Genomic DNA, 14,891 nt, shown 5'->3' with positions numbered 1-14,891 from the left:
TAATTTAACGACCGATATGGATTTTTTTTTACAGTGTATGCTAATAAGGAAGAGATTGTCACTATTGGCCGGGGCTTCCCCCTCTGATAACATGTACAAAGGGAAAATGTCAATCTGTTTCTGCAGAGTGTTTTATGAAGTATACATTTTTAAAAAAATATATTAAAATGCAAATTACCATTAGAAGCTGGTTAATTATACTGTTGCCACATAATTTAAACCCCTTATAAAAGTAATTTTTGCATAATAGGTCCCCTTTAACACATTTAAAACATGTAATAATGCAGTTTAAATGTTGGGATTCTGTGAAGAGTCAGTTTTTCTGATTGATATCACATATGTGAATATAATATTTTTAATGTTTTTAGCACCAAGGTAAACCAAAAGCAAATAAAGCACCCTAGTATGTCAGAAACACATGCAGAACTGTTCGCAAAGGCTGTGGATTAAAGGTAAAATATTGTACATAAATATGTTAAAATCTACTTCAATATTCTACTGAAGAAGTTGGTAATGTGCATATTTGTTGTCTTGATAAAAATTTGTTTTACATCTTTGCTTGATTTGTTGTTTTAATATAATAGCTTTTTTTTTTAAATATTAGAATTCCTTGCATTTGAATATGATTTTTTAAAAATAAATATATATATATATATATATATATATATATATATATATATATATATATATATATATATATATATATATATATATATATATACACGCGCAATAAAAATGTACTTTTAATTTTTGCACTTTGTTAATGAATAAATAAAAAATATTTCGAGTACATTCTACTGATTAACATTAAACACTTTCACACAAATAGTCTGAGTACATTTTTGAACATATTTCTATTTAGAGGTCATGTGTGAACAGAGCTGCTTGTCAAAATGAAGAAGTTGCAACACTGCCGGAAAAGTTCTAAATTCTAAGTGTGAAAAACAGTGCAAGATTAATAGTTTGATCACGCATGCTGTTTAACTCCCCAGAACCTCTGAGAGGGCTGACTGACGCACTTCACACATCGCAAATGTCACATGCCACTCAAAAATTAGAACTATCTATGCTATGCAAAGAAATGCCATCAAACTGGATTGGTGCTTACACAAAGAATTTCTCACTATCCAAGCAGATGAAGAAAATCATTCAACAAATTACTGGAGGAGTTTTCAGTAAAATCAGAGGAAACATTTCTTCTTAAATCCACTTTTCTATTAGTTCTGTAATTTTCTGTGTTTTGTTTTTCTCTCACAAAACACAAATTATTATGCTTTTTAAACATTACACAGTAGACTTGTTATTTGCCAGAGGTATTTAAAAAAAACAGCGTGCAATTATTAACAACATGTATAAATTTAACAGTATTTCGGTCCTGATGTGTGAATGGATAAAAAAAAAAAAAAACAATTTACTTTTTTTAGTGGTGGTGGTAATTTTTTTGCAGCTTTGGAATTGCACCCATTCATGACTTAGGACTTACTTGTGCTTATGCATGCATACTTAAACAAACACAAAAGCTTCCTCAGGTGAACCCGGAGGCTAAACTCACTGCATTACTCAAAATATCCACAGAAACTGGTCTCAACATGTGCCCATAAAGCATATCAAATAGAAATCCTCCACATAATAACAGAGGAGCACCTGTATTTCGATCTATCAGTCATGTATTTGCAGTTGTAATAAGTAGAAACGCAAGCCAGGTTGATGTCAAACCATGTGTGGTGTATGTGGTCTAGTGAATGTAAACTATGATGATAATCGCTGCTAAAATGTGTGCATGGGAAACAGTGCAAATGTTCTGCATTCCCAGAGATGAAAACCAAAATATGTGCCAACTTTGGCATTCCTGGCTAAGTATAGAAATGAAAAAGAAGTCTCTGACATATACAGAGAGCTAAGTTAAAGACATCAACATCTGAGTTTAATAACAGCAGTTAGCTCCAGTAAAGGATTAATATATGACCTACGGTCACTAAAACCCTTTCCAGATGTGTTTCGTGGCTGTGTACGGAAGTTTGACACATTAAATCCAGCTTTAACTAGTTTGCCGTAACAAAAGTGGAACATAATATTCTTAATAGTCCAGCTCCAATGCTGTATAAGTGAATGCAGCTGCACTTTGGTACTGCGCTACCAATAAAAATGGAGTTAACCAATACGGGACAGATAAGAACAGGCTATTGATTCAGCAAAAGAAGGTGGGAACATATTAAGATGGCAAATAAAAATGTTTCCAAATGTTAAAATGATCAATGGCAGACAACAAAAAGCAAACTAACAAGACTGAAAAATGTGAACTCCTTGATCGTGTTCATACATGTTCCCCAAGAAAGCCATAAGAAAGTCAAAAAAGGAAGCAGACAGGTGACCAAACCCTCTATCACTGTAGAAAACAAAAGTGGAGCCGATTCTGACTTAATGCACTTTCAGTCTCAGTTTATAGTTTATTTTTTACAGAACAGTTTAAATCTAACAATATGTTACAGGAAAAACAGTGCCCTATTCTAACGTGTTGTTGTCACATTATAATTATACTGAGTTAATTATACTGAATTATACTGTCACAACATCTAAACAGATTAAGTTAACCAGTCAAAACACTGAACTAGCGGGCTACAATCGTGACCAATTTTAATAGAGTAATCTCACCTACTGTCTGTTAAAATGAGTCCAAATAATCCAAGTCCTTAAGTCATATTTAAGAGCCTTTTTCTTCATTGAAGCTTTCCGGTCCAGAACCACAAACTGACTGAAACTCTGCCGCAAAGACACGAGGAAATGGCCCCTCCCTCCCTGCCTCCCTCCACACACACTGCATTTCTGAGCACAATACAAGTAAAGGCCACTTAAACTCATTGTGTAAACAGCGCAATCTGTTAATGACAGCTGATATGATACAAAATTCTTTTGAAAAAATATTGCATATCACTACTCTTGGAATGTGAGAACAATAGTATATAGCTTACTGTACATTCCTTATCAGCTATACATGTAAATTATTTATTTTAAACATGCATTTTAGCCATTAATTTACACAACAACTGTATTTTTGAAGGATCTAAAAAGTAAAAATGTTTGAAAAAGGGGATGCAAAGTGGAGGAACAGAATCTGTTTGCTCTTATAAACAGGGATCATTTTGACAATTCCCTTTATTGTCATGTTAATGGAACCTTGCTTAAACACACGCATACGATTCCTGTGTTATTTTTAAAGCTGTAAGCCAGAAGGACTTGCTTATCTGGATCTGGTACATTTATTTAAGGCTGAAGATAAACTCAGAAGAGCTGTTGGTGTGTTCAAGTCTCCTGGGAAGTTTGCATTTAGAAATCAGCAAGTCTTTATTATGTACTAAATCAGTGAATGTACAATACAGGTTTGCACCACTTTAGTTAAGATGGCTCAATATTTTGTTTTAACTCCACATCAGTAAACAATGTGTATCAATGCTTTTTTCAGTTTTTGAAGATGGTCTTATCATTCTCAAGAAAAGTCTTAAGATAATTAAGACTTAACTTCTAGTACTATTTGATAATCTAAACTTTAGCACTACAAAAGTAACAAACAAAATTACAATGGCTTTCGAACACCATTTATTCATTTTTCTATTCTAACTTTAAAAACTAATCTAATCTAATGTCTGTCAATTTTATAAATGTCACTGAAAAGGAAAAAATAGGTCTTTGAATTCAATGGATCTTTATTTCTATAGTGCTTTTATAATGTAGATTGTGTCAAAGTAGCTTAACATAGAAGTTCTAATAGATTGAAAGTGTGAATCCAGTTTTTAAAGTTGAAGTTCAGTTTAGTTCGGCTCAGTGTGGTTTAAATTTCACTGCTGGAAGGCCAAACACTGAAGAGCAAATCCATTGACACGCAGCTCCACAAGTCCCAAACCAAGTAAGCCAGTGGTGACAGTAGCGAGGAACAAACTTCATCAATTGATGAAATTGAATAAAAAAGCCTCAGCAGAAACCTGGCTCAGTCGGACATGACCATTTCTCCTTTGGCCAAACAACTTATGCAGAGCTACAGTCTAGGACGTCCATTGTGGAGAAGCTGTGATGTGAGTGGGTCACCGGTGGGTGTTCAGGCTGGCCCACAAGATCAATAAGAAGACTTGTCAGTCACTGGAGTCTTACAGGGATCAGTCTCATGCTCTCAACTCCTCCATGACCACCACAGCAGATGCTCAGGATACGGCCTGGTCCAGGATTGTGGATACCTTGGCAACATCTCTTTACAGATCTTGGATCACATCATCAATTTAGTCATTTAGTTTTTGATCTTGTTATGATGTTATGTGAGGTTTTATATTCTTCTTTTGTTCTTTGTACTGTTGTAGCGTCCGAGTCTAAGAAAGGTGCATTATAAACAAAATGTTTTATAATTATCAATATCATCATCATTCTTATTATTATTAATATTACTATTATTCTTATTATTATCATCATTCAATTTATGTGCAATGATGAACTCATTAGATATTTCTGACATGACTTGAATGCACACTGTGGTCCTCCAGGAACTGATTCGAGAGCAGTGTGAGAATCAGTGTGAATCTTGCATTTCTGGTGTGACGCAGAGGGTCTAACTGACAAGTGATGAAAAACAAGTACAAGAGATCTTAGGCTTTCTGAGTTTTATTTGGCAGACAGAATAACTTGAAGAGATAGTCTCAATCTATTAATTTTATTCTTGATGCACGAGCGGGTGCAGACGTATTCCTTTTGGCTCGAGACTTCTGGTCTCATTCACTTCCATTGTTTTTAAACGTTAAAAACGACTCGTTAAGCTGTTTCATGTTGCAAACTGATCTTTTCATATTATATTATTCTACTTTTTATGCATAGTCATAAACACACTTGTTTGTAGAGCAAGAGGTTAGGCCATTTTCTGCCGTTTATTATAGGCAACTGAATAAGAAGTTCTAAAACAATCACAACAACGTGTGCACTTTTGCATTACAAATAAGCTCAATAGTGGCATTCAAGTTTTTTTTTTTAATGTACAGTAGATTTCATTACTGACATTTGGTCTACTGAAATCTTCACCAACTAATTAACTGGTTGTTCAACATCAGTGAAATACTAAAATATACTAAAAGTCTACTATACTGTATATGGTGTCTCTTCAACAGCTTTGTGCATCAGTCTCAATTAAAACCCTCTCAAACTAAGTGGCATACAAACCCTCTGACATACTAATACAGAAAGAAAAAAAAAATCACATGGACTTGGGATAAAGAGGGAAAAATTAAATGAACCTTTTACTAGACAGACAAGGACTGAATGGCAATCATCCAAGAAAGGGAACTTTAACATCATCTTAAACTCCATTCACAGACACATCTTACATGTTCATTAAATTGTTTACCAGATTCCACTGCAGATTTGATTTACTTTAATCTCATTTTGACATAGTGTTCAAGATAGTCTAGATAGCCTCTTGTATTGGACAACCATCCTAACATTGCCAAGACAGCCAAAACCCTACTCAACCCAACTCAGTGATCTCTACTCTACTGATATCTAAAAAGACTACTAAGATAAAATTGATAAAATAATAGTGCTGCATGCAGTTAATGAAGTTACTGCTGTTTTGATAGTGATAATTTGAAGCTATTTTGGTGTTTCAGATGTGACTGAAGTTTAACCAGGCATTGCAACATTATCCATAACAATGGATGAAGTCAACAAGCTGTGTGATGTTCCAAATATGTAGATAATGTAGAGTTAGGTGAACAGGCCAAGCAGGATTTTTTGGTTGTACAAAAAACAAACAAACAAACAAACAAAAACACCACCACTAAGCAAAGGAGTCAGATTAACTTGGTATGATAGGCAGCTTTATGGTATATTCAAATACATAAGTGAGATTTTCAATATTTAACCCAAATTTGGGTTAAAACTACAAAAAAAATTTTGTACAATGGACAATTACAAATAGGTTTGGGTTTTTGTTTTTAAAGCAGTCTTCGCGATTTCCAAGACTGCATTTATTTGATCATAAACACTATAAAAACATAACAATTATTGGGAAATAACAAATTAAATAATGAAATACATTTTAAAATGCAGTTTAAGTAATTATTTGACTAAAGTTGTGTTGTGAGCACCAATTACTGCACATTTACATTTTGAAAATAGTTAATACTATACTTAAAAAAACTTTACAATACACACACGCACAATAAATAACCAAGAAAAAAAAACTCTCAACCACCATTAGTCAAATTAGGACCATTAGGACCAAAACCACACCATTATCCAGCTGACCATAAGCATCTCATTAACGTGAAGTTAGGTGAACAGGCCAAGCAGGATTTTTCAAATTTTTTTTCAAGATTTTCAATATTTGACCCAAATATTGGTTAAAACTACACCAATTTCTTTTTACTTTTATGTACAATTACAAATAAGTTTGGGTTTTTGTTTTTAAAGCAGTCTTCATGATTTCCATATCTGCATTTATTTGATCATAAACACCATAAAAACTGTAGTGAAATAACTCAGTCATGATAAATTTAATAATAATAATAATAATAATATACATTTTAAATGCATTTATGTAATTATTTGACCAAAGTTGTGTTGTGAGCACCAATTACTGTATATTTACATTGTAAAAACAGTTAAAACTATACTTAAAAACATTATAATACACACACGCACAACTAAATAACCAATAAAAAAAAAACCTCAACCACCATTAGTCAAATACTCAGGACCAAAACCACACCATTATCCAGCTGACCAAAAGCATCGCATTAAGGTGAAGTTCTTTGATAACTCTTACATTACATTGATAACTGTTAACATTGTCATAAGTCCACGATAAAGTACAGCATTGTCCTCCATGTCCGGCTCTCTAAACTAAAACACGTATAACCAACACAACTGAATTGTTTCATCACCACAGACTCCATTAGTATTCCTATTTACAGTCAGGGAAACAAAAGCTTCTCCATTTAACACTCTGACAAGTGGGCAAAGGGCAAGCATTGTGGCATTTGTTTACACATGGAGCTCCAGACTCACAGAGCAAACTGAATGAGGAAATTAATCATGTTTTCAAAATGACGTGCATTATTCCATTTGAAAAATATTTATCTGAAGCGATAACAGAAATGTTGGCGAAAAGCAACAAGCAAAAGAACATTTTGTGGATTGCATGTCTTCTATTGGTAGTTTTCACGTGTCGTCACACCATTAGGGGAACGCCCCTTGGCGGGCAAAACATTACTATCTCCCACTGATCGTAAAGTTGCGGCTTTTTTCTTTCTTTATCATTTTTTAGACAAAAAGCTAGATAATTGTTGTGCAATAAGGTTTGGCATTGCTTACCGATTAGGCGACACACTTGAGCAGTGTTTCTACAGAATTTCTTCAGAGAAAGAACAGCCAGAAAGGGAGAAATGTATGGATTTGTGCCCAATGATAGCATCAGTGACCCATAACAATTTATGGTACTTATAACTGTCAATACGTTTATGCTTTTTATACAGTTTATATTTTAATTTGCAGGCCAAGTGCAATAAAAGTATAAATTGAAATGCAAAGTATAAATAGCAGAAGCAAATATTAATCTAAGTAAAAGAAATGGACACCTAATAGAAAAGCAAACACTTATGTGATATAACGCCGTCACTAATGATTAACGAATGAATGAATAAACAAAACTTACATTAAACATCAAATATATCTAGTATGACCTAAAAATTGTCTAAATTGATATTAGTTTTAACCTCCTCCTCTAATTACACCAGCGAAACAGATGACAAAGCGACACTGTTTTAAAAAAGCCAGGGTGCTCATAAAAGTCCGACTGAATTACGGCGATTAATTTTCATAACACAACAAAATTACATGTAAAATAAAGGCATCTTTTATCTCTTATGGTAGATTTTAAATCCAACAATATGTAGTCACAGGTTATTATGAAATATTTATTGTAGCACATAAGCATCAATAGCTACAATAAATGAGGGTCTGAACAAGTGAACAGAGAAAGCGATATACAGAATATAAAGGAGAGGAAGGGAGGATTGTTGCCCACCTTTGTTTGGAGCGATTTTCACCCCAACACAAGGTTCCTCTTCGTCTGATTGTTTGGAAGGAAAGCAGCTGGGGTTACCGGATTTATCTGAAAGAAGCCAAGAGAAATATTTAGTTTGTTTCATTCTTGTCACTATTTATGTACAGTAGAGAGAGGGAACAAAATATTATGCGGGAAGAGGATTAGATCTGGCTTTGGGATCTGTAGGTTTTTTAGAATAAGCTTTTCTATTCTCAAAAATGCACTATAAACTGTACAATATTATTATAATTTAAAGTAAATGTGCTCTGTTTTAATGTTTTAAAATGTTATTAATGCCTTTAAATGGCAAAGCAGAATTATCATTACTGAATATAATTTTTCCATGATATATTTTTGAGTAATGTGGCAGCACGGTGGCTCAGTGGTTAACTATGTCGCCTCACAGCAACAAGGATGCTGGTTTGAGTCTCAGCTGGGCCAGTTGGCATTTCTGTGTGGAGTTTGCATGTTCTCCCTGTTTTGGTGTGGATTGATGTTATAGGTAAACTGAATAAAATAAATTGTCCATGGTGAACGAGTGAGTGTGTGTGTGTGTGTGAATGAGTGTGTATAGGTGTGTGTTCCTAATACTGGGTTGCGGTTGGAAGGGCATCCGCTGTGGAAAACATATGCTGAAATAGTCAGCGGTTCATTCCGCTGTGCCGACCTCTGATAAATAAGACACTAAGCTGAAAGAAAATTAATGAATGAAGTTTTGACTAATGTAAACAAGAGAAACAGAAATCCTGAAAATGAAATCCAAAGATTCAAGCCAACCCAATACATGCCAGGAATGGAAGCTACATATAACTTAAAAATATAAGGTAATGTTTGGAGGTAATATTGTAGATGGAAACTGAGGAGGGCAGAGAAATTTGTGGGTGGGCTAAGAATAAGAACAGGGGAGAGAAAAAAAAATCTGCAAAATTTGAATCCTTGTCATTAATGGAGAGTTAGACCACGCTATTACAGCTATTACTCTTCTGGGAAAAACTTCATCCATTAAATGTTGGATGAAATCTGTGAGGATTTGATACCATTTAGAAATAAATGGTGTTTCATCCCAAAGGTCTTAAAAGGAGTTCAGACATGGATTGTTTCTGCATACCAGTTCTTAACTAAAGTAAATTAAATGACTCTGCTATGAGCCTTGGTTAGAGCACACAACACTGTCCTGAATATGGAATAAAAGAGGACACCCTGAAAACTCTAAGAAGTTGGACAGTTAATAATAATTACAATGGAGAAAAAATAAACAATCAAACAAACAAATCAATAATTAGACTAGGCTTAATGTAATTACATAAATTATATATTTTTCCTAATATATGCCAAGTTAAAACTTTCTTAAATAATTGAATTATTAACAAAATATACAATTTATACAAAATAATACATTAACAAGGCGACACGGTGGCGCAGTGGGTAGTGCTGTTGCCTCACAGCAAGAAGGTCGCTGGTTCGAGCCTTGACTAGGTCAGTTGGCATTTCCGTGTTGAGTTTGCATGTTCTGGCTCAACTGGCTCAAATGTAGGGCTGGGCGATATGGCAAAAATGCAATCTTGATAATTGTTTTCCATATTAAATGATAAAAATACATATATTTCGATATCAGTTGTTAATGCTCCCAGATTTAAAAGAGTACATTTTTGGTGGTCGAAAATTTGGTACATCTCTAAAATGAAAACACATATAGATTACCATAGTTGCACATTTCTGCAGTATGAATGGCTCTTCAATATAAAGCAAAAAAGTCCAGAGCTTTCATTGTTATTTACATTAATTTTATCGCAATTCGATATTATATCATTTAATCGGCTCAGCCCTACTGAAATGCAAAATATATGTTGAAAAATGCTCAAAACAATGTCACACTGCACAATACAAAATGCTGAAATTATATACAATTGAAGTCAGAATTATTAGTCCCCCTTTAAATTTTTATTTATTTTTTTTATATATTTCCCAAATGATGTTTAACAGAGGAAATGTTCACAGTATGTCTGATAATATTTTTTTCTTCTGGAGAAAGTCTTATTTGTTCTATTTCAGCTAGAATAAAAGCAGTTTAAAAAAAATAAAAACATTTTAAGGGCAAAATTATTAGCATCTTTAAGCTACATATTTTTGATAGTCTGCCTGCCTAGTTAACCTAATTTACCTAGTTAAGCCTTTAAATAACACTTTAAGCTGTATAGAAGTGTCTTAAAAATACTATTTTCTATCATCATGGCAAAGATAAAATAAGTCAGTTATTAGAAATGAGATATTAGAACTATTATGTTTAGAAATGTGTTAAATCTCACCGTTTATCAGAAATTAAGGAAAAAAATAAACAGGGAGCTAATAATTCAGGGGGGCTAATAATTCTGACCCCAACTGTATGTGAAATCAAATTTATTTGATAAATTTGTAAAATAGCGTAAAATAATACATTAAATAGATTACAGATATTTTCAAATGAAAATATACAGTATAATATATTGGAAGTTTAAAATTGTAACACGATTGAAATTGATTGACTAAATGAATGAATGAATAAGCAAGCAAGGCTCAGATATTTACAAATGTATACTATACATAATCAAAGAGCACTCATGTAATTAAGTATTTATGTAATAAGTGAAACCTTAAAATTGAATCATGTATAACACTATGAGTGTATTACAATACAAGCAGACCAATGTCTCCAGCATGATAAAGCACTGAGCAGAAGGTCTGTGTGTACAGAGAGAGTAAGAGAACATTAATCCAGCAATTGTAGCAAAACAAAGCAAAGCAAATCCCCAGAGATGGAGCAGTAATTAATTCTGCCAGGATATCTGGGCCATCAGAAAGCTGAGTTAATGTAAGCTATTTCTAACGCACATAAAACATGAAAGTCAATCGGTAAACAAGTGCTGCGTGGCTTCCTATTGAACACAGATGTGCGCATGAAAAGCCCAAGCTGACACTCACACAGCTTATAAAGAAAACAGCTACAATTATACAGAATACATCTCTAAAAGACAATGCAAAAGTGATTAATGATATAGAACTTGAAGGGACAGTACACCCAAAATGCTAATTCTGTCAACATTTTTGCAACTTGCGAAACAGTTTGAATTTCTTTTTTTTGTTAAAGGGCCATGAAGAGAAAGTAAAGATGCTCCTGACGAGGCAAACATTAAGTCTCGCAATTGTAGGTATTATTCCCAACTGTATTTGTTAAAATAAACAAATAATTAATAAATACACCATGGACCCTTTTCACAAGCCTGTTTTGACGTGTTTAACGATCATCAGCATCTTAAATTCTTTAAAGTTGTTAATATTATTTTTTTTTTAAACATATGAACATTTAAATGTATTTATTTATGTACTATATCATCTTTGCTTCAAATTACAAAAAACTAATTACCGCTTGTGCAAGGGGTTTCTAATGCAGCATCTATGGGACAGGACAGCAAATTTGACATTTTTCTTTCCTTGGGCTGCCGTCAGTCTCACACATTTTTTTTTTTTTTTCTGAAAGTCTTTATAACATCAGCGTGGACTTTTTCTTTTATTATTTAAGCAAAAAAAAAAAAAAAAGATTGAGCAAAAAAAGCTTGTAAAATGTCTTTGTTGTCCCATTCACTTCCCTCTAGGTTTTCCTAACTATGATGACTACCGGTACTGAAAAAACCTGGAAGTATGAAAAGAGTCTATTATGCCTGCCACAAATACTGCATCGCGCTGAAAAAGTGGACTGTTGTAATCTTAGCATGCTACATATGTTGCGAAAACATCGGTCTGGCACCCCATCTCACATCGCACTTCAGGTTCAGACAGATGTACTGTAACTGTTGTACAACCGTTTAAAAAGACCCTAACAAAGCATTTTTAGTCTATAATACTGTAGTAATAATTCTGTAACCTACTTAAAAACTTTAGTACTGTAACACATTAGTACTCAAAAACTGAAAGAGTACTTACTGCTGACGATACAAACTAACTTTGCCTCTGAAGAAACGTAAAAAAAGAACACTGATCATCACACAAACTAAACTCTTGGAGACAGGACAGTCAACACCAACTTGAACAGCGTCTTTTTTAAAAGGAGACAAGTGGCAAATCTGGATTTCACCATTTCCAGATGCAAAAAGCTCTCAGGTAAAAAATGTTCCTTACAAATTGTTGTCACATGTTAGCAGACCACTATAATCCACACATGAGGGTCAACACGCAAGCTGTGCTCTCATCGCAGGGAGATTGAAACTAAGTCCTCGTTGCAGCACATTTATAAACACAACACTGACGACCCATGTCTCCAAACAATTCTTCTTCTTCCACTTGTTTGAATTAGCATTATACGGTTGGCAACACAACATGGCATCACTCTGAACACTGTAACAGGTAAAAGGAATCTTTGAAGCTATATCATGCATATTAATATAGTTGCACCTAATTCACAATAGAGCATGCTGATTGGTTTGAACCAAGTCACTCCCATAAATTAATAAATAGATGTGATGAAAACCCAATGACATCACTTTGTACTAGCCGGTACAGACAGCCAATCTCCACGCTGAAATTTACACAATGATCTAATCGTTGTGAAGTTGCTTCAATCTTATTTTAAATGAAGGAACCAATTTGCTCTAAACAACGCAAAAACAACCAATTTTCACATTTTAGGGAAATATATGTCCTAATAGTGTTTTTAGCAATGTGGGGCATGTATATGATTGTCAACATCTCAAAAAAATGTGTTTTGGTGTTTCGTGACCCTTTAAACACAAAAGAAGATGTTTTGAAGAATGCTGGAGACCATTAGTCTATTGCATTATAACATACAGTTAAAGGCAAAATTATTAGCCCTCCTTTGAAAGATCTTTCTTTTTAAAATATTTCTCAAGTGATATTTAATGGAGCAAAGACTTTTTCACAGTATGTCTGATAATATTTTTTTCTTCTAGAGAAAGTCTTATTTGTTTTATTTTGGCTGTATTAAAAGCAGTTTCTATTTAAAATCAAAAACATTTCAACGTCAACATTATTAGATCCCTTAAGCAATAATTTTACCATTGTTGTACAGACTGCCTAATAAACCAAACTTGCCTAGTTAAGCCTTTAAGTTGCACTGAATACGAATGTCTTGAAAAATATCTAGTAAAATATTTTGTACTGTGATCATGGCACAGATGAAATAAATCAGTTTTTAGAAATTATTTATTAAAATTGTTGTATTTAAAATGCATTGAAAAAATCTTCTCTCCATTAAACTGAACTTGGGGAAAAAAATTCACCTGTCTAACAATGTTTGAAATATCTTCTTTTGTGTTTAACAGAAAAAAAGAAACTCATTAAGGTTTGGAGCCATGTAAGGATAAGTAAATTTTCATTTTTGGATGAACTATAAATTATAAATAAATGATACTATCAATATTAGCATGGTATCCAACTGAAATGTAAAGGCTAAAGGATAAAGTAGGGATTGTGACTAAAACAGTCAGTTCAATGGACTGTGAAACAAGGTTAAAGTAAAGTTTATTTATTTGAGTGGGACGGGGTGGGTGCATGTGTGCATTTATCCCGGGCGTGAGATTAAAGCACGGCTTTTTCCTTGCCATCTGGAGCCCTTGTGACAGAAGGATCTACTGTCCCACACACTCAAGCGTGCACACATGTTCACATTTTAGTCATTTTAAATTGAGGCTTTAAAAAACGAGAGACAAAAAAATACACATTCTGTAAGCTAACATGACCACAACAAACATACTTTAACGACATGAAAGAAGACGCTGGTGGGACTCTAAATAAAGCTTTTTTTAATGAGCCATCATAGACAAGACTCTTTTAACAAAAACTACAAACAAAAGCTGGATAGCCATGAAAAGAAGTCATCGGTTTTTCTCCAAAATTTATTCATTTTTCCCCTTTTTAAGCCTTTCATTTTTGTGTGAGTGTGTGCATTTGTAAAATTGTCTGTACATTTGTGTGCTTTATTTACTGCCCTAATTTTTTAAAGGGATACTTTATACAAAAATGAAACTTGCATGTTACTTTACTCACATTTAGGCCATTTTATTTTTGTTCAGAAAAACATCAATGTGAAAATTCAGCCAATATCTATTCTGCTTTTATCAGGAAAGAATAATCAGTCTACAGATGACTCTCAAAGTGTCTATCGACCTTTTAGACCAAGGATGTAAACAATAACAATGGTCCTAATGTATTTCCCGTTTCACATTTTTAATTTCCATTGTTTCTGAGAATCCAACAAGGTATGCATGCTTCTAAATAATGTTATGGCAGCTGTTTTAACATTAAGCTATGGTTAAATTGCTTTTTGTTACAATTATGAAATAGTTTGATGACAAGCAGGAAATGTTCATGGGCCAATGACATCACCACATTGAAATGGTCTATTACTAAAAACCTTCTTTAATAAAGAAAAAAAAAATCCAATATCTTGGATGGTCTGAGAATAAATAAACAGCAAATTTGGTCAAACAATCCCTTAAAATGAACTCAAACCATAGTTTGATTGTTTTTTGTTAGGGCTGCACAATATTGGAAAAAAAAAGACTTCACTATGTTTTGTTTTTCTGTGAGATGAATATAATTTCACGAGATGACTTGAATAGATCAATTTGGAAAATTCATCATTTTATATTGATTAAGATGATTTTGTAGAACAGATAATCTGCATAAATCAAACAGATAGCATTTTAATGTAGTAGTTTAATTCATAGTTTAATTAGTATTCAGGTACATAAACTGATTAATCAAATGTCATTAAATAACACGGCATAAAGAAATACAAAACTTCAATTCATCTTTGATA

General features: G+C 33.3%; 1 protein-coding gene across 12 annotated transcripts in view; it reads right to left on the bottom strand.

The window, feature by feature from the left end:
• Nucleotides 1–14,891, bottom strand: part of fgd4a (FYVE, RhoGEF and PH domain containing 4a) — a 102,903-nt gene that overhangs the window by 49,636 nt on the left and 38,376 nt on the right. For 8 of the 12 annotated variants that reach the window (NM_001423694.3, XM_087292070.1, XM_087292067.1 and 5 more), the window contains 1 exon segment: nt 8,060–8,146. In NM_001423694.3, coding sequence (NP_001410623.3) covers nt 8,060–8,146 — 87 coding nt within the window. 12 annotated transcript variants of the gene reach the window in all.

Source organism: Danio rerio, chromosome 18, assembly GCF_052040795.2.
Source record: "Danio rerio strain M-AB ecotype USA chromosome 18, GRCz13ab, whole genome shotgun sequence".
Classification (NCBI taxonomy): Eukaryota; Metazoa; Chordata; class Actinopteri; order Cypriniformes; family Danionidae; genus Danio; species Danio rerio.
Note: the sequence above shows the minus strand (reverse complement) of the source record. Positions and strands in the feature narration are given on the sequence as shown.